Source organism: Mustelus asterias, chromosome 21 (genome assembly GCF_964213995.1).
Source record: "Mustelus asterias chromosome 21, sMusAst1.hap1.1, whole genome shotgun sequence".
NCBI lineage: Eukaryota > Metazoa > Chordata > Chondrichthyes > Carcharhiniformes > Triakidae > Mustelus > Mustelus asterias.
This window is the reverse complement of record NC_135821.1, coordinates 70,681,474-70,702,485: the sequence shown is the minus strand read 5'-3', so window position 1 is coordinate 70,702,485 and position 21,012 is coordinate 70,681,474. Positions and strand designations below refer to the sequence as shown.

At 47.8% G+C, this 21,012-nt stretch overlaps 1 protein-coding gene, 1 non-coding gene and 1 pseudogene across 4 annotated transcripts in view; 1 reads left to right on the top strand and 2 right to left on the bottom strand.

The window, feature by feature from the left end:
* Nucleotides 1-21,012, top strand: part of LOC144509391 (protein phosphatase EYA3-like) — a 63,738-nt gene that overhangs the window by 9,195 nt on the left and 33,531 nt on the right. The window contains exon 2 of one of the 3 annotated variants that reach the window (XM_078238185.1): nucleotides 18,332-18,439. The exons of the other annotated variants lie outside the window; for them this stretch is intronic. Within the exon in view, the coding sequence (XP_078094311.1) occupies nucleotides 18,407-18,439 (33 nt within the window). The 5' untranslated portion in view covers nucleotides 18,332-18,406. The remainder of the gene's footprint in view (nucleotides 1-18,331; nucleotides 18,440-21,012) is intronic. 3 annotated transcript variants of the gene reach the window in all.
* Nucleotides 16,000-16,209, bottom strand: LOC144509614 (U2 spliceosomal RNA; annotated as a pseudogene).
* On the bottom strand, nucleotides 17,615-17,809 carry LOC144509542 (U2 spliceosomal RNA). The gene has a single exon (XR_013500471.1). It is a non-coding gene; the product is annotated as a U2 spliceosomal RNA (small nuclear RNA).

Below are 21,012 nucleotides of genomic sequence, written 5' to 3'. Positions count from 1 at the left end.
CGACTGCAACTGTCTTGAGTGGGAGATCTGAAATAAGTATATTCAAAATTCTGGCCAATGTCAAGCTTAATGCTGGGCTACTGCGCAGCCTTGCAAGGCAGCCCGGTAGCCTGCACACTGTTTGCAATCTGCTTTACAATGGCTGTTCACCTCATCAGAAATCAGCGTCCCTCTGGTGTGAGTTATTAAATACCACATAGATAGAAAACTCTTTTACATTAGTTGCTAAAGCAAAACTGGTCACCATAGATGTACATGATCTACAATATGTGGATGACTGCAGTGTTGTTGCCTACTCTGCACCAGATTTACAAGCCAGTCTCAATCTCTCCAATTCTGCACACGAGTCTTGGTCTGTCCTTGAATGTTGCTAAAACAAAACTAGTATATTAATCTGGACCTAGTCGGCCATATATTCCATCTTTCTTATATGTTGAAGGAGAGACCCTGGAATATGATGAGTACTTCCCATACCTTGGCAGTCACCTCTCTCAAAAAAAGCCACCATTTTGATGAGGTCCAACGCTGAATCAGCTGGGCCAGCTCACCCTTCTACAAACTATGGCAGCAAAGTTTGACGACAAAGATCTCTGCAAGACAACAAAAGTCTTAGCGCACAGACCAATTGGCATTGCTGTACTGCATTGAGTATAACTATACTTTGTATCAGCAACACGAGAGCTAGCGAAATTCCACCAGCAATGTCTCCATTGCATCCTCCAGATTCATTTGAGGGGGAACCTTTGAACAAATATTGGTGCCTTTCTTAAATCTAGCTCCACAGGCATTTGGGAAAAACTGCTGCAAAATGAACTATGGTGAACTGGATACTGTTTGGATGGCCGAAAAGGGAGGTGTGATGGCTTAGTGGTATTATTGCTGGACTATTAATCCAGAAACTCATCCACTGTTCTGGGGAACCAGAGTTTGAATCCCGCCACGGCAGATGGTGGAATTTGAATACAATGAAAAATAATCTGCAATTAAGAATCTGCTGATGACCATGCAACCTTTGCTGATTGTCGGAAAAGGTCGTCTGGTTCACTAATGTCCTTTAGGGAAGGAAATTTGCCATCTTTACCTGGTCTGGCCTACATGTGACTCCAGAGACACAGCAATGTGGTTGACTCTCAACTGCCCTTGGACAATAAGTGTTGGCCAGTCAGTGACACCCATCTCCCATGAATGAATTTTTAAAATGGCTGGAGTTCCAAAGGAGGGCAAAGAAAATGCTAAAAAGACACTTTACTACCACATTCAAAGCTTTATTGATATTACTGACTCGGAGGAACTGGCTACTCAGCTTAATAGGAGTCTGACATAGGTGCCTTTGTTATCAAGGTGTTCCAAGGTTCAGTGTAGGACCAGGGTGATGGCGTCTACTGCTGACCTGTTGCGGCGATAGGCGAACTATAGTGGATCCAGGCAAGCCTATTAAGCTTGTCCATTAAGCTGCATTGCACTTTGATCTTGCTGATGAGGCCAAGTGACAGCAGAGAAGGAAAGAAAATGAACCAAACCTTGCACTCTAAGTCCCAGTGCCTTGAGACATCCTGCCTCCATGTGTCCAAAGAGAGAATCGGCCTGTTCAGCCACTTGTAGACTCATGGGAGAAGCTCTCAGCACTGAGTAGATGTCATCCTTGAATTGAGGAGCAACCAGGCTGACCAATTCCATTCAGTTCCTGGCCAGTAGTAATCACCAGATGTTGATGTTGTTGAGAAATTCAGTGATGTGCTACAGTTCGAAGGATGTGTAACGCAAACAACCCCGATTTCTCCTTTCACCACCTGTCCTTAAGCAGGCTTTTTATTTTGTTTTCATTTTCCTCCTTTATAAACAGTGCCGCATTGTTGGTGTGATTCAATTCTCTACTAATAACTCCACCACAAACTTGCGATGGGATGAACTAAAAGTCAAAAGCAGCAGGAGGTCGCAATGTGACTTCGTTCATGCAATAAAGGTGGGAGACAGGAAAGAGAGAGGTACAAGAAAGAGACCATAGGCAAAATAAGAACTACTGTTTCACGTGAATCCAGACTCCACAATTAAAGTCCAATGGTGTATTAATTCATAAGAATCCGCAGGCTAAAGACTGTTGCTGGGTAATTCACTTTTCCAGCAAAGGTGACTTCCACAATGGGATAGGCACGTCGAGATGAATCCGTTTTGTAGGCGCTGGTACAGAAGTTCGAATAGCAGCAGTGTGGGTGGGGAGCCAGGTATTCAAACCTGGATAGAGCCCTTTTGCTGAGTTATCTGCTAGATAGAAAAATGGCAGTCTGACCGCGGCAGCCTCACAAGGCAATATTGCCTGTTCCACCAGCTTGGCTCCCACCCCCACTTTGGCTTGATCAAAGTTGTATATCCCTTAGTCTGCATTCTTGAGATTGGTAATGTTTCAACTGTTAAGGATTTCAAAAGAGGTTTTAGAGTCCTCGAGGTGGTCACCTGCATTGGCCAGAACTGGCTTAAGAAATGTAAATGGCCTTTATACAATTTCTTTGGAATTTGATCTCTACAGTGGCAGAAGTCATTAGCTCACTTTTGAGGTATGAGGTGTTGATGGTCTTATTGAACTTCTCAGAATTTAGATAAATGATAATTTGCTTTGAATTCCTCAACTATCTTATGTTATTTGCAGGATTAATTAAAGCTACATCTATGAGGCCCAAAGGATCTGTAGGTTAAAAATATCATCTTAAAAGAGACTAAAATTTTGCAGTGGTGTGATTGACATTGAGTCTATATCTTTCTGTTGGATTGGGCTTGCCAGTGATGTCTTGCTTTGGAACTGTATCCAAGCACTTTCAGGGTGTCTTCAGTCAAGCTCTGCATGCCTGCTGATACTGATCTACTTGTGTCACTATGGCAGCTTTGTCCACCATTTGTGTCACCCTTGTTCTATTTGTGACCTTGGGAATGCTGTTTGTCCTTGCAGTCAGCCAGGAACCCTGAATCGCAGAATGATTAGACAATAGGGTAAATTTGTTCTTTTTGGTGTTTAGTTGAGCTCCCTACTGGGACTAAATTTGTGTAACTTATGATTGTTTTGTTAGGTCACACAGATTCTGAAATGAAATGATTGCGGTACAAGGGTTGAGTTATGAATTATCAATATGAGTTATCGCTTTACAGGGATCACTAACTCTTGATCAGGATCCATAATGTTCTAGTACAGTGGCTGAATGGCTATTCATGCAGGTAACAAAGTACAAACTTGACTAACTGCTTTTCTTTTAAATGTCAAATTAAGTATTCTACCTTAAGCAGCTCTGGGTAAAATGTGAGTAATGGCCCATAAGAAAACAAAATACTTGGAAAGCTGGAAAACTAGAAAATGATAGATTAGGTAAAATAAGGAATTCAAAGTAATTTCACTCAAAATAGGCTCCCCTAGGCTCTGTTAAATATAGTATATTTGTGAATTCTGTTTAGTTCTTGTTGATTTATAAGTTTTTTAAAGAAATACAACATTTTGCAGATTTTTGGGTGCATTTGCTAGTGCAAATTTAGTAAGAGTCCCATGTGTGGTGAGGTGATCAGAATAAACAGTAAACCCAAAACTACAGATTTTTTAGAAAAATATTAAAGGACCATGCATTCAAAGCATTTTTAAAAAATCATTCATGAGATGTGGACATCACTCATTAAGCTAGCATTTATTGCCCATCCCTAACTGTCCTTGAGATGGTGCTGGTGTGCTGCCCATTTGAACCACTTTAATCTGTGGGCTTTAGATGCACCCACAGGTGCCCATAAGGAAGGATTTTGACCCAGCAACAATTAAGAAACAGCGATTTATTTCCAAGTCAGACTGATGTGTGGCTTGGAGGGGAACTTGCAGGTGATGGTGTTTCCTTGCATGTGTTGTTCTTGTCTTTCTACTAGAAAATGGCAGATTTTAAAGGTGCTGTCAAAGAATGGGCATTGAGGGGGGGGGGGAAGCATCCTGTATGGTTAGCTGTGACTTATTGGATAATACTGTCTGTTGTGGTATTAAACGATAACTACACAAATGATTCTATAATCTATATCTATGGTGAGTGTGGAGGGCGTAGAAGGTCTGCAGAGAGATTTGGACAGGCTGAGTGAGTGGGCGAGGATCTGGCAGATGGAGTATAACGTTGACAAATGCGAGGTTATTCACTCTGGAGGAAATAATAGCAAATTGGATTATTATCTTAATCGAAAAAAATTACAACATGCTACTGTGCAGAGGGACCTGGGGGTCCTTGTGCATGAGACGCAAAAACCCAGTCTGCAGGTGCAACAGGTGATCAAGGATGTTGGGCTATATCGCAAGGGGGATAGAATATAAAAGCAGAGATGTCTTGCTGCATCTGTACAGGGCATTGGTGAGGCCGCAGCTGGAATACTGTGTGCAGTATTGGTCCCCTTATTTGCGGAAGGATATATTGGCCTTGGAGGGAGTGCAGAGAAGGTTCACCAGGTTGATACCAGAGATGAGGGGTGTTGATTATGAGGAGAGACTGAGCAGATTGGGTTTGTACTCGTTGGAATTTAGAAGGCTGAGGGGGGATCTTATAGAGACCTATAAGATAATGAAGGGGCTGGATAGGGTAGAGGGGGAGAGATTCTTTCCACTTAGAAAGGAAGCTAGAACTAGAGGACACAGCCTCAAAATAAAGGGGGGTCAGTTTAGGACAGAGTTGAGGAGGAACTTCTTCTCTCAGGGAGGGTGGTGAATCTCTGGAATTCTCTGCCCACTGAAGTGGTGGAGGCTACCTCGTTGAATATGTTTAAATCACGGATAGATGGATTCCTGATCGGTAAGGGAATTAGGGGTTATGGGGATCAGGCGGGTAAGTGGAACTGATCCACTTCAGATCAGCCATGATCTTATTGAATGGCGGGGCAGGCTCGAGGGGCTAGATGGCCTACTCCTGCTCCTATTTCTTATGTTCTTATGAGTGACCTGACCTCAGTTGGAGCTGGTGATGTTATTCTGTCTGCCTCAGTATTGCTCGACTCGGAACGAAAATATCATATAAAATCGGAGCTGGAGTAGACCACTTGGCCCATCGAGCCTATTCCACCATTCAATAAGATCATGGCTGATCTGATTGCAACCTCAACTCCACATTCCTGCCTACCCTGATGACCTTTCTCACACACACACACACACACACACACACACACACACACACCCCCCCCCCCCCCCGGGGGGGGGGGGGAGGGGGGGGGGCTTATCAAGAACCTATCTACCTCTGCCTTAAAATATTCAAAGATTCTTCCTCAAAAAGTGGTAGAAGCAGGGAGTTCCAAAGACTCTCGACCCTCTGAGAAAATGTCTCCTAATTTCTGATTTAAAAATGAGGGGGTCACCCATTTAAGACGATCAGTCAGTTTTGTTTCTGGATCTGTGATTGTGAAATTCATTCTGTTCTTCATATCTTGTGTTCTGCAACTTTTAATGTGGAAAGTATGATGATTGATCTAACTTTTTTTATTGGAATCCATAATAACCCAACAGTTTGTCATAGTCTGCTGGTTACTTGCGTTGGATGAAATTTATAGTTGGCTACTTCTATCTAGGTGGTATTTAATAATTCACACCATTTTTTTTGAAAGAGAATCGCCTCCAAAGTGTTTCAATAGATATACAAATAAGAGTTCACAAAGTGAGCACATTGGTCCTATAGAAAATACTTCTGGCTAATTGATAATGGAAAGTAGAGTTATGGTGGATGAATTAAAGGAGGTATTTTGCATCAGTCTTCATTATAGAGAACATAAGTAGTATTCCAGAAATAACTAATTCAGAAAATGGAAAGGAGGGAGGAACTCAGGAAAATTACCATCACCTGGACAGTGGTATTGACCAAATCCAAAATTCCATGAAATTATAGACCACTAAGTCTCACATCAGTGTTTGGGAAGCTATTGTAGAGAATTCTTAGGGATAGGATTTACGCGCATTTGGAAAAGCATCATCGAATTAGGGAAAGTCAGCATGGCTTTGTGCGAGACAGATCATGTCTTACTAACTTGACTTTTTTTCGAGGCTGTGTTGAAGATGATCGATGAGATTACAGCAGTGGATGTTGTGCACATGGATTTTAGTAAAGCTTTGGTCAGGAATCTGAAGCAAAGGCAGAAAGTGCTGAAGGGTCTGGCGGCATCAGTGAAGAGAATGGAGCCAACGTTTCGAACCAGCCTTCCATCCATCGACTCTGTCTACACTTCCTGCTGTCTCGGAAAAGCAGCCAGCATAATTAAGGATCCCACGCACTCCGGACATTCTCTCTTCCACCTTCTTCTGTCGGGAAAAAGATACAAAAGTCTGAGGACACGTACCAACCAACTCAAGAACAGCTTCTTCCCTGCTGCCATCAGAGTTTTGAATGGACCTACCTCGTATTTAGTTGATCTTTCCCTACACCCTAGCTATGACTGTAACACATTCTGCGCACTCTCCTTTCCTTTATGTACGGTATGCTTTGTCTGTATAGCGCGCAAGAAACAATACTTTTCACTGTATACTTAGTGTTGGGGGACTCGCATGGTAAATACTTGGGGTTAGGGCCTGGGTGGATTGTGGTTGGTACGACTCGATGGGCCGAATGGCCTCCTTCTGTACTGTAGGGGTTCTATGATTCTATAAGGTACCTCAAGGTAGGCTCATCCAGAAGATTAAGATCCATGAGATCTAAGGTGACTTGGTTGTTTGGATTCAGAATTGGCTTGCCCATAGAAGTCAGAGAGTAGTGGTGGAAGGCTGTTTTACTGGCTGGAGGTCCGTGACTAGTGGTGTTCCACAGGGATCTGTATTGAGACTTCTGCTGTTTGAGATATATATGAATGACTTGGATGAAAATGTAGATTGGCGGGTTAATAAGTTTGCAGACGACACAAAGATAAGTGGGGTGGATAGTGTAGAAGGTTGTCAAAGGATACAATGGGATGTAGATCAGCTGCTGATATGGACGGAGAAATGGCAGATGGAGTTTAATCCGGGCAAATGTGAGGTGCTGCACTTTGGGAGATCAAACGTTAAGGGTAAGTATACACTTATTGGTAGGACCTTAAGCAGCATTGATGTACTGAGCGATCTTGGGGTTCAAGCACCCTGAAAGTGGCCACACAAATAGATAGGGTGGTAAAGAAGGCATATGGAGTGCTTGCCTTTATTGGTCGTGGCATTGAGTACAAAAGTCAGGATCCATGTTGCAGCTTAGAGTATTGCATTCAATTCTCGTCGCCACATTACAGGTAGGATATGGAGGCAGGAGAGGTTTACTAGGATGCTGCCGGGATTAGAGGGTATGAACTATAAGGAGAGGCTGGACGAACTAGGGTTGTTTTCTCCAGAGCGGCAAAGCCTGAGGGGAGACCTGACAGAAGTCTATAAAATTATGAGGGGCATAGAAAGGGTTGACAGTCAGAATCATTTTCCCAAAATTGAAATGTTTAAAACTAGGGGGCATGCACTTAAGATGAGAGGGGAAAGTTCAAAGGAGATGTGAAGGGCAAGCTTTATTACAGTGTGTGATAGGTGTCTGGAACGTCCTGCCAGGGGTGATGGTGGAGGCAGAAAAGATGGGGGCATAAAGGGATTTTAGAGAAAGACATAAATATGCAAGGAATAGAGGGATAAGGAGAGTTATAAATACATTAGAAGCAGTTCAGAGGCTTCCGAGACTAATTCCATGAATAAGCAGGTTGTCTTGTGAGGAAAGGTTGGAGAGGTTAGGTTTGTATCCACTAGAATTTAGCAGAGTAAGGTGACTTGATTAAAACCTTTAAGGGGTACTGACAGGGTGGATGTGGAGTGGATGTTTCCTCTTGTAGGAGAATGTAGGACCAGGCTTGTGGAACTGAGCGGCCTAATCCTGTTCCTAATTCGTACGTTTGTATGAGCTTGTCTGGCACATCAGCAACTTGCCCATGGTTAAGTGAGCGCTCAAGACTTCCTAGCTCGTTCAGTGAGGAGTTAGAGCTTGATTTGGGGGTGATTGACAAGTCAGACCATATGACCTGACTTGTCAATCACCCTCAATCAAGCTCTACTCTGCCATCCCAGGGAAACACAAACAACAGAACGCTGCAGGTTAAAACCAACATGATGTCAATTACATTGCTTCAGTAACAAAGAACAATACAGCACAGGAACAGGCCCTTCGGCCCTCCAAGCCCGTGCCACTCCCTGGTCCAAACTAGACTATTCTTTTGTATCCCTCCATTCCCACTCCGTTCATATGGCTATCTAGATAAGTCTTAAACGTTCCCAGTGTGTCCGCCTCCACCACCTTGCCTGGCAGCGCATTCCAGGCCCCCACCACCCTCTGTGTAAAATATGTCCTTCTGATATCTGTGTTAAACCTCCCCCCCTTCACCTTGAACCTATGACCCCTTGTGAACGTCACCACCGACCTGGGGAAAAGCTTCCCACCGTTCACCCTATCTATGTCTTTCATAATTTTATACACCTCTATTAAGTCTCCCCTCATCCTCCGTCTTTCCAGGGAGAAAAACCCCAGTTTACCCAATCTCTCCCCATAACTAAGCCCCTCCATACCAGGCATCATCCTGGTAAACCTCCTCTGTACTCTCTCCAAAGCCTCCACGTCCTTCTGGTAGTGTGGCGACCAGAACTGGACGCAGTATTCCAATGCGGCCGAACCAACGTTCTATACATCTGCAACATCAGACCCCAACTTTTATACTCTATTCCCCGTCCTATAAAGGCAAGCATGCCATATGTCTTCTTCACCACCTTCTCCACCTGTGACGTCACCTTCAAGGATCTGTGGACTTGCACACCCAGGTCCCTCTGCGTATCTACACCCTTTATGGTTCTGCCATTTATCGTATAGCTCCTCCCTACATTATTTCTACCAAAATGCATCACTTCGCATTTATCAGGACTGAACTCCATCTGCCATTTCTTTGCCCAAATTTCCAGCCTATCTATATCCTTCTGAAGCTTCTGACAATGCTCCTCACTATCTGCAAGTCCTGCCAATTTTGTGTCGTCCGCAAACTTACTGATCACCCCAGTTACACCTTCCAGATCGTTTATATAAATCACAAACAGCAGAGGTCCCAATACAGAGCCCTGCGGAACACCACTAGTCACAGGCCTCCAGCCGGAAAAAGACCCTTCCACTACCACCCTCTGTCTTCTGTGACCAAGCCAGTTCACCCATCTAGCCACCTCCCCCTTTATCCCATGAGATCCAACCTTTTTCACCAGCCTACCATGAGGGACTTTGTCAAACGCTTTACTAAAGTCCATATAGACGACATCCACGGCCCTTCCCTCGTCAACCATTCTGGTCACTTCTTCAAAAACCTCCACCAGGTTAGTGAGGCATGACCTCCCTCTCACAAAACCATGCTGACTATCGTTAATGAGTTTATTCCTTTCTAAATGTGCATACATCCTATCTCTAAGAATCTTCTCCAACAACTTCCCCACCACGGCCGTCAAGCTCACCGGCCTATAATTACCCGGGTTATCCTTCCTACCCTTCTTAAATAACGGGACCACATTAGCTATCCTCCAATCCTCTGGGACCTCACCTGCGTCCAGTGACGAGACAAAGATTTGCGTCAGAGGCCCAGCGATTTCATCTCTCGTCTCCCTGAGCAGCCTTGGATAGATTCCATCAGGCCCTGGGGATTTGTCAGTCTTTATATTCTCTAACAAACCTAACACTTCCTCCCTTGTAATGGAGATTTTCTCCAACGGTTCAACACTCCCCTCCGAGACACTCCCAGTCAACACATCCCTCTCCTTTGTGAATACTGACGCAAAGTATTCATTTAGGATCTCCCCTACTTCTTTGGGCTCCAAGCATAATTCCCCACTTTTGTCCCTGAGAGGTCCGATCTTTTCCCTGACAACCCTTTTGTTCCTAACGTATGAATAAAATGCCTTGGGATTCTCCTTAATCCTGTCTGCCAAGGACATTTCATGACCCCTTTTTGCCCTTCTAATTCCCCGTTTGAGTTCTTTCCTACTTTCTTTGTACTCCTCCAGAGCTCCCTCCGTTTTTAGCTGCCTGGACCTAACATACGCCTCTCTTTTCTTTTTGATCAGTCCCTCAATTTCCCTGGTTATCCACGGTTCTCGAATCCTACCCTTCCTATCCTTCTTTTTTACAGGCACATGCCTGTCCTGCAGCCCTAACAACTGTTCCTTAAAAGACTCCCACATGCCAGATGTGGATTTACCCTCAAACAGCCTCTCCCAATCAAGAGCTGCCAATTTCTGCCTGATCCCACTAAAGTTAGCCTTCCCCCAATCCAACACCTTACCCTTGGGACACCACTCATCCTTTTCCATCACTATCCTAAAGCTAACAGAATTGTGGTCACTATTTGCCACATGTTCCCCTACCAAAACTTTGAAGACCTGACTGGGCTCATTCCCCAGTACTAGGTCCAGTATAGCCCCCTCTCTAGTCGGGCTATCTACATATTGTTCCAAAGAACCCTCCTGTACGCATTTTACAAATTCCTCCCCATTCAGAGTCCCAGCTCTCAGCGATTTCCAGTCTATACTAGGGAAATTGAAGTCTCCCACTACAACAACCCTATTTTTCCTGCACCTATCCAGTATCACCTGACATATCCATTCTTCCACTTCCCTTGGGCTGTTGGGGGGCCTGTAGTATACCCCCAACATAGTGACTGCGCCCTTCCTGTTTCTAAGCTCCACCCAGAGTGACTCGTTACACGACCCCTCTGAATTGTCCTCCCTCTGCACTGCTGTAATATGCTCTCCAACTAATACTGCTACTCCCCCACCTCTTTTGGCCCCTCCTCTGTCTCGCCTAAAACACTTGTACCCCGGAATATTCAGCTGCCAGTCCTGTCCCTCTTTCAACCAAGTCTCTGTCACCGCAACCACATCCAAATTCCTCGTGAGCATTAAGGCCCTAAGTTCGTCTGTCTTACCTGCTACGCTCCTCGCATTGAAGTATAAGCACTCCAGACCCCCCAGGCTCAGTGAGGTCATCCTCCCCCAGAGTGCTCTTCTTTGCCAGCCTTGTCCCAGCCCCAAGCTCGTCCCCAGCCTCTACACTTGTAGACCTAATATTTTGATCCCCACCCCCCTGCCATACTAGTTTAAACCCCCCCGAACTGCACTAGCAAAACTCCCAGCCAGGATATTCGTGCCCTTCCAACTTAGTTGTGACCCGTCCTTCTTGTACAGGTGCCATCCTCTCCTGAAAACTTCCCATTGATCTAGGAAAATGAAGCCCTTCCTCCTGGACCAGTCCTTTAGCCAAGCATTCAGTTGTACTAACTCCCTATTCTTAGCCTCACTGGCACGAGGCATTGGGAGCAGCCCAGAGATGGCCACCCTGGAGACCCTACTTTTTAGTCTATTTCCCAACTCCCTGAATTGCTCTCGTAGGATCCCCCTGCTCTTCCTATCTACGTCATTTGCACCAATGTGTACAATGACATCCGTTTCTTTATCTTCCCCTTTTAAGATACCTCCTATCCGCTCGGAGACATCCATTACCCCAGCACCAGGTAGGCAGACTACCATCCTGGAGTCCCGTTCGCACCCACAGAATCGCCTGTCCGTGCCTCTAACCGACGCATCCCCCACCACTATTGCTCTCCTAACCCCTCTCTTTCCTTTCCGGGCCACAGAGCCTGACTCTGTGCCAGTGACCTGGTCACTGTGGCTTACCCCTGGAGTGTCATCCTCCTCCGCACTATCCAAAACAATATACTTGTTTTGGAGTGGGACAACCACAGGTGACCCCTCCACTAATTGCTCACTCCCCTCCCCTCTCTCACCTGTCGCCGAGCCCTTCCTATTATGAGAGACAGCCACTGGAGTACTCTCTGGCACATTACCCTTCTGACCTTTACTCCTCCTAACTGTGACCCACGTGTCTTCCTTTAACAATAAAGGACAGTGGCTACAGACAATATGGTGCTGACAAATCCCAGGGACTGCTAAAACATCCTGCAGAGAAACATTATTACCATACATTTCTTAAAGGCATAGTAGCATCAAACCTGGTGGCGCAAAAGCAAGCCCTAACAAAATTGTGGAGTAAACATTAGTTTTTTCTTTACATGAAGTAATGAAAGTCTGGAGTACACTGCCTGCAAGGCAGATATAATCACTTTTTAAAAAGGCATCAAGTAAGTAACTGAAAATGTCGCATGCACTCCCGTGCACACTCTCTCTCTCCTCTCTCTCTCACACTCTCTCTCACACTTTCTCATTAAAAATAACAGGGTGCTGACTTCTGTTTGTCTACACATGTCCAACCGCAATCACCTGGCAACTGGCCAAAAGCAGACACAAACTCAATGAAATTGGGTTAGTTACAACAGGACACTGCTATTTTGTCTCTATAAAAAGCAAAATATGAACAGATTTATCATTGTTTTAAAAATTATCTATGGAAGGAGCAGTGAATACAAATACTTTTTTGATGTTTGAATCCATTACTTAAATATTCCATGCACATTTGAAATCCTTGCTTCTCTGTACGCACCTGCTATATACAAGACAAAGACTATTTACAACAGTTGGTGCTGTTCCTTGCACTTTTCTTGAATTTGCTGTACAGTGACTAACACATCTGTAGTGTTTCTTGATGGGTGAAAAGTGTCCTGTGACTCTGGGAAGAGTTCCACAGTCACTGAGAGGAAGCTGTCGAAGAGGATCCTTACAATGATCTTTCTCGTGGGGAGACTCCATTGTAATTACTGCAATCAGATTGGTTTCCCTTCTTGAACATAGTCATAATCACAGCATCCAAGATCCACCGGTATATGCTCTTCTTTCAGGATGAGGAACATGAAATTGTGCAGTCAATAACCTCTTCAGAATCACCTACACTCTTCCTATCTGTCACTTGTTATGTTTTGGGTTTTGTGCTCTGCCATTGCTTACAATTGGCCAGTTATTTTCGCAGACAAGTCTAGTTTTAGTTTCATTTTTCAGAAGCTGTTTGAAGCAGAGAGACAGCAGTGTTTTTCCCCCTCTCGAGTTGGACATACTGTTGTCTGGGTGGCTGTTTAAGAGAGCTGTCAGAGACTGGGTTTACCTCTGAGGCTGCGCTGTTCGCAGGATATATCCTTCTCTGGAAACTGTGGTCGGGTTCGCCATGCAGAGGTATTAAAAAGCTGGAAATCCAGCATCACATTAGCAAACTTGTTTTTGTGCTAACTAATGCTGAGGAAGGGTGTATGTCGTGGGATATTGCTTGACGTTGGAACAAGAAGGATAGCTAGCTGTTAAGAGTTATACTGTGTCAAGTTTAAGTCTTGTAATTGGTAGAAATTATGCTAATTTTTGTCATATCTAACTGTGTTCTTAAATAAACTTTGTTTGATAAAATCTTCCTAGTCTGCCACTTGAATCATACCTGGAGTGAAACACCAACGCCAAAATCAAATGTAAAACTTAAGGTCGAGGCTAACTTCACAAAATGCCTTGGAGTTTCTGGCCTGGGTCTTAACACAGGAGTCCTGCAGAGTGCTGAATCCTAAATAATATGGGTCATGGGTCACTGAGATAATAGGTGCAGTTAGCTTGAAATGAGTGTTTCCAATTTGTATGCAGTTTATGTTTAATTATTGGTGCGATGGTATTATCTTGACAAAGTGATTAATATGGTGTAATTTCTGAGAATTCATGTATGTTCTGCTGAATTTACAGAGCAGCAGTTATTTTGATGACAAATTAGTGACTATCATTCGATTTGTGTTTTTTTTAACAAAACTATCAAAAGCTCTCAATCAATTTTATTTTCTATTGTTTAGTGATGTGTCTGACATTGAGTTGGACGCATGATAACATGCTAAACTGTGGAACTTTGAGGCTGAGTCAGCTTTGTGTGGCCCATGTGGACATTCATCTATTTTCTTCCAAGGGGGCTTTGACTTAAATGATGAACCTTCTGCCCTGACTCAGGTCACCTAACTTGCATGCACAGTAAGGTCAGCTAATTACATACACACTAAGATCTGCGTTCTTCCTGCCAAAATGAATCCATTTCCATGTCTCCCAATTGAACTTCATCTGCCACGAGTTTCTCACTCCCCCACCACCACATTCCACCAATTTGTCTGATGTTTTGAACTTGTACATTATCCTCCTAAAAGTTCACAATGCTTCCAAGTTTTGTGTTATCTGCAAATTCTGAAATTCTACCATGTGTATTGGGGTTTAAATTATTAATAAGGTATTGAGGGAGAGTTGGAAGGTTGCTTAGCTGAATGCTGGTGGAGGAACCCATATCTTGAAGAATAGAGAATTTTGGAGAGCTGTGACATACTAGGTTTTTGTTTTCATTTGATTTATTGTTGTCACATGTATTGGTATACAGTGAAAGGTATTGTTTCTTGCACGCTATTAGAAACAAAGCATACCTTAGAGTAAATGGGGGATAAGGAAAAGAGAGGGTGCCGAATATAATGTTACAGGCATAGCTAAGGTACAGAGAAAGATCAACTTAAAATATGGTGGGTCTATTCAAATGTTTGATGGCAGCAGGGAAAAAGCTGTTTTTGAGTTGGTTGGCATGTGATCTCAGACTTTTGTATCTCTTTCCTGGCCAAAGAAGGTGGAAGAGAGTATGTCGGGGGTGCATGGGGTCCTTGATTATGCTGGCTGTGTACCTGAGGCAGCGGGAAGTATAGACAGAGTCAATAGATGGGAGGCTGGTTTACACAATGGACTGGACTACGTTCACAACAATTTGTAGTTTCTTGCGGTCTTGGTCAGAGCAGGAGCCATACCAAGCTGTGATACATCCGGAAAGGATTCTTTCTAATGTGCATTTGTAAAAATTGTGAGAGTCATAGCACACATGCCAAATTTCCTTAGCCTCCTGACAAAGTAAAAGCATTGGTGGACTTTCTTAACTCGGTGTAGAGGGACCAGGACAGGTTGTTGGTGATCTGGACACCTGGAAACTTGAAGCTCTTGATCATTTTCACTTCGTCCCATTGATGAGGACAGGGGCATGTCCTCCACTACGTTTCCTGAAGTCGATGACTATCTCCTTCAACATTGAGGGAGAGATTATTGTCGCCACACCATTTCAGTAGATTCTCTGTCTTTCCTGTACTCCGTCTCAACTTGCTTGAGATCTGGTACACTGCAGTGGTGTCATCAGCAAACTTGAAAATGGAGTTGCATAGGAATTTGGGCACACAGTCATTAGTGTAAAAGAAGTATAGTAAGGGGCTGAGGACACAGCCGTATAGGGCACCGGTGTTGAGGATAATCGTGGAGGGGGCATCATTGCCTGTCCTTACTGATTGCAGTCTGTGGGTTAGGAAATCTAGGATCCAGTCACAGACGGAGGAGCTGAGCCCTAGGCCACAGAGTTTGGAAAAGTGTTTTGTAGGGATAATGATGTTGAAGGCTGAGCTGTAGTCAATAAATACGAGTCTGACATGGGTGTCTTTGTTATCCAGGTGTTCCAGGGTTGAGTGTAGGGCATCTGCTGTGGACCTGTTGCTGCGATAGGCGAACTGTAATGGATCCAGGTAGTCTGGGAGGCAGGAATTGATTTGTGCCATGAATAATCTTTCGAAGCACTTCATAGTGATGGATGTTAGAGCCACCAGATGATAGTCATTAAGGCACGCTGCCTGGCTTTTCTTTGGGACCGGGATGATGGTCATCTTCTTGAAACAGGTAGCGATCTCAGATTGGTGTAAAATGAGGTTGAAGATGTCTGCGAATACCCCTGCCAGCTGGTGCGTGCAGGACCTGAGTGCTCGTCCTGGTACTCCATCTGGGTCAGTTGCTTTCCATGGGTTGACTTGTGAGAAGGCTGCTCTGACGTCGGCAATGGTGACCTTGGATACAGGTTCATCTGAGGCTTCCGGGATGGAGGGCGTGCTCTCGCTGACCTGCTGCTCCAAAACAGGCGTGGAATGCATTGAGCTCATCAGTGAGGGGTGCATTGGAACCGCCAATTTTTACCTGTCTTCATCTTTGTTGAATGGCGGAGCAGACGCAATTGACATTTTGTCTTTGACTCCATCCTTAAAAGTTACAAAGCAAATGCTCAGAATGGACCGGGCAAAACGGAATCCATTCCTTGCTTTCTCCAAAAATCAAATTCAAAATTTAATTGAATCCAATCCATGGTCCCCATGAGAGATGAACAAGATCCAAGCTGAGAAGATAAGGCATTGCACCCCATCTGACACTTGATCTTAGCCAAAAGGCCAAGAAGCGATTTACAAAAAAAAAAGACTGACTTCTGTTCCTCTGTGTTATGGTGTCTCATATTTAATATTTACTACTTTACAAAACCATCTTCAGGTATACGTAACTTCCTTTTCTCCTTGCCCAAAACTTTATTGTTTACATCTTGGATTTTCAACTAGAGGTTTGTAGGGGGAATGAGGGGCACCTTGAACTCATGATGTGGAGATGCCGGCATTGGACTGGGGTAAACACAGTAAGAAGTTTAACAACACCAGGTTAAAGTCCAACAGGTTTATTTGGTAGCAAAAGCCACACAAGCTTTCGGAGCTTTAACCCCCTTCTTCAAGTGAGTGGGAATTCTGTTCACAAACGGGGCATATAAAGACACAGACTCAATTTACTTGAATAATGGTTGGAATGCGAATACTTACAGCTAATCAAGTCTTTAAGATACAAACAATGTGAGTGGAGAGAGCATCAAGACAGGCTAAAGAGATGTGTATTGTCTCCAGACAGGACAGCCAGTGAGACTCTGCAGGTCCAGGCAAGCTGTGGGGATTACAAATAGTGTGACATGAACCCAACGTCCCGGTTGAGGCCGTCCTCATGTGTGCGGAACTTGGCTATCAGTTTCTGCTCAGCGACTCTGCGCCGTCATATGTCGTGAAGGCCGCCTTGGAGAACGCTTACCCGAATATCAGAGGCCGAATGCCCGTGACCGCTGAAGTGCTCCCCAACAGGAAGAGAACAGTCTTGCCTGGTGATTGTCGAGCGGTGCTCATTCATCCGTTGTCACAGCGTCTGCATGGTTTCCCCAATGTACCATGCCTCGGGACATCCTTTCTTGCAGCGTACACATGAGGACGGCCTCAACCGGGAAGTTGGGTTCATGTCACACTATTTGTACTCCCCACAGCTTGTCTGGACCTGCAGAGTTTCACTGGCTGTCCTGTCTGCAGACAATACACATCTCTTTAGCCTGTCTTGATGCTCTCTCCACTCACATTGTTTGTATCTTAAAGACTTGATTAGCTGTAAATATTTGCATTCCAACCATTATTCATGTAAATTGAGTTTGTGTCTTTATATGCCCTGTTTGTGAACAGAATTCCCACTCACCTGAAGAAGGGGCTTAAGGCTCTGAAAGCTTGTGTGGCTTTTGCTGCCAAATAAACCTGTTGGACTTTAACCTGGTGTTGTTAAACTTCTTACCACCTTGAACTCATCAGATTTCTCTCAACAAACATCTGAATTTTTCTATCAATATTGGCCTTTTTGCATGTTGTTAGAATATAGCAAAAATAGTTTTCAAAAATCCTATACTGGTGCAATATTTTCATTTGGACAGCTGGTACCCAGAACGTCAGAAGCAACAGCTCTGGGTGTGATTGGTAATATTTGCTGGGCATTTTAAAACATTTTTTTACAAGATCCTTAAGGTTAGAAAGCAACTACTGAGAATAGACTGGGCAAACCCGAATCCATTCCTTGTTTGTCCCAAAAGCCAAATTCAAGTTTTCATGGCCCCCACAAGGGAGACAAACAAGACCCAAGCTGACAAGATAAGGCATTGCACCCCACCTTGTCTTGATCCAACACTTGATCTTAGCCAAAAGGCCGAGAAGCGATAATCATGGTTTCATCCTTGCTGGGAATTTTTTTGCATCAAAGTTTAAAATGAACCAATTGATATATGACACTTGTTTTTGCCCTACTTTCAACAGTGGATATGCTTACCATGTAGACTCAGTCAGGTTTTCTAGCCACCTTACTTGCAGCTCACATGTATTCAGAAGAGAATTTATTTTCTGTTGTTTACTTAATTCATGTGGCAGACCACGTGAATTTATCTCAAATCTGAGGGAAGAATCTGGAATGAATTGGAAAATTAGCTCTGCACATGGCTGTTTTCCAGATTATTTCACATGGTGCTGTTGATTATCGAGCATCTTATTCTTTTGACCCAGATAGTTGATCAGTTGAGGATCAACTGTACACCTGCATTTGGTATTTTTGTTTGATGCAGTTCAGGGTGAGCTTTTCTGTAAATTAGGCCTCACATGTCACTTTGAAATAAACCAACAGTTTGAGAGTATTGACATCAAACAATTCTGTGTGATCAGGGTATATAAGTCTGTGAAAATTTTTCAGACATAACAGCCTTGGAAGAGGAAGCATCATTGTACAATATCGCAAAACGAGCGAACACCAGGACACTCGACTTCAATGGAAGATCCAAAGGACTCTCAGGAACGCCCTGTAGGTTATGTGATGCTCACTTACTAAAGCTATAATGTTTCTAGATTTTCATTGTGTTGTATTAAATCTTGGTTTTCAGTGAGGCAATTTGTATTTTATTTTTATTTCAATCATTTACTCTGATAACGAGTGGACAATCTTTTGTAAATTCAGATCTATTTCTGAAGTGACGATGTTGCACAAGTGTTCCAGCCCCCTCCCTTTTTCCTGCTCCCACAGTTGAGCTCTGTCACCCCCTCCTCACTCTCCTCTGCTGCCCTTCTTATCCCCCCTCGGCCTTGCCGTCCCCTCCCCCCTCGGCCTTGCCGTCCCCTCCCCCCTCGGCCTTGCCGTCCCCTCCCCCCTCGGCCTTGCCGTCCCCTCCCCCCTCGGCCTTGCCGTCCCCTCCCCCCTCGGCCTTGCCGTCCCCTCCCCCCTCGGCCTTGCCGTCCCCTCCCCCCTCGGCCTTGCCGTCCCCTCCCCCCTCGGCCTTGCCGTCCCCTCCCCCCTCGGCCTTGCCGTCCCCTCCCCCCTCGGCCTTGCCGTCCCCTCCCCCCTCGGCCTTGCCGTCCCCTCCCCCCTCGGCCTTGCCGTCCCCTCCCCCCTCGGCCTTGCCGTCCCCTCCCCCCTCGGCCTTGCCGTCCCCTCCCCCCTCGGCCTTGCCGTCCCCTCCCCCCTCGGCCTTGCCGTCCCCTCCCCCCTCGGCCTTGCCGTCCCCTCCCCCCTCGGCCTTGCCGTCCCCTCCCCCCTCGGCCTTGCCGTCCCCTCCCCCCTCGGCCTTGCCGTCCCCTCCCCCCTCGGCCTTGCCGTCCCCTCCCCCCTCGGCCTTGCCGTCCCCTCCCCCCTCGGCCTTGCCGTCCCCTCCCCCCTCGGCCTTGCCGTCCCCTCCCCCCTCGGCCTTGCCGTCCCCTCCCCCCTCGGCCTTGCCGTCCCCTCCCCCCTCGGCCTTGCCGTCCCCTCCCCCCTCGGCCTTGCCGTCCCCTCCCCCTCGGCCTTGCCGTCCCCTCCCCCCTCGGCCTTGCCGTCCCCTCCCCCCTCGGCCTTGCCGTCCCCTCCCCCCTCGGCCTTGCCGTCCCCTCCCCCCTCGGCCTTGCCGTCCCCTCCCCCCTCGGCCTTGCCGTCCCCTCCCCCCTCGGCCTTGCCGTCCCCTCCCCCCTCGGCCTTGCCGTCCCCTCCCCCCTCGGCCTTGCCGTCCCCTCCCCCCTCGGCCTTGCCGTCCCCTCCCCCCTCGGCCTTGCCGTCCCCTCCCCCCTCGGCCTTGCCGTCCCCTCCCCCCTCGGCCTTGCCGTCCCCTCCCCCCTCGGCCTTGCCGTCCCCTCCCCCCTCGGCCTTGCCGTCCCCTCCCCCCTCGGCCTTGCCGTCCCCTCCCCCCTCGGCCTTGCCGTCCCCTCCCCCCTCGGCCTTGCCGTCCCCTCCCCCCTCGGCCTTGCCGTCCCCTCCCCCCTCGGCCTTGCCGTCCCCTCCCCCCTCGGCCTTGCCGTCCCCTCCCCCCTCGGCCTTGCCGTCCCCTCCCCCCTCGGCCTTGCCGTCCCCTCCCCCCTCGGCCTTGCCGTCCCCTCCCCCCTCGGCCTTGCCGTCCCCTCCCCCCTCGGCCTTGCCGTCCCCTCCCCCCTCGGCCTTGCCGTCCCCTCCCCCCTCGGCCTTGCCGTCCCCTCCCCCCTCGGCCTTGCCGTCCCCTCCCCCCTCGGCCTTGCCGTCCCCTCCCCCCTCGGCCTTGCCGTCCCCTCCCCCCTCGGCCTTGCCGTCCCCTCCCCCCTCGGCCTTGCCGTCCCCTCCCCCCTCGGCCTTGCCGTCCCCTCCCCCCTCGGCCTTGCCGTCCCCTCCCCCCTCGGCCTTGCCGTCCCCTCCCCCCTCGGCCTTGCCGTCCCCTCCCCCCTCGGCCTTGCCGTCCCCTCCCCCCTCGGCCTTGCCGTCCCCTCCCCCCTCGGCCTTGCCGTCCCCTCCCCCCTCGGCCTTGCCGTCCCCTCCCCCCTCGGCCTTGCCGCCCCCTCCCCCCCCCTTCTGCCTTGCCGCCCCCTCCCCCCCCCTTCTGCCTTGCCGCCCCCTCCCCCCCCTTCTGCCTTGCCGCCCCCTCCCCCCCCCTTCTGCCTTGCCGCCCCCTCCCCCCCCCTTCTGCCTTGCCGCCCCCTCCCCCCCCCTTCTGCCTTGCCGCCCCCTCCCCCCCCTTCTGCCTTGCCGCCCCCTCCCCCCCCCCTTCTGCCTTGCCGCCCCCTCCCCCCCCCCCTTCTGCCTTGCCGCCCCCTCCCCCCCCCTTCTGCCTTGCCGCCCCCTCCCCCCCCTTCTGCCTTGCCGCCCCCTCCCCCCCCTTCTGCCTTGCCGCCCCCTCCCCCCCCTTCTGCCTTGCCGCCCCCTCCCCCCCCCTTCTGCCTTGCCGCCCCCTCCCCCCCCCCTTCTGCCTTGCCGCCCCCTCCCCCCCCCTTCTGCCTTGCCGCCCCCTCCCCCCCTTCTGCCTTGCCGCCCCCTCCCCCCCCTTCTGCCTTGCCGCCCCCTCCCCCCCCCCTTCTGCCTTGCCGCCCCCTCCCCCCCCTTCTGCCTTGCCGCCCCCTCCCCCCCCCCTTCTGCCTTGCCGCCCCCTCCCCCCCCTTCTGCCTTGC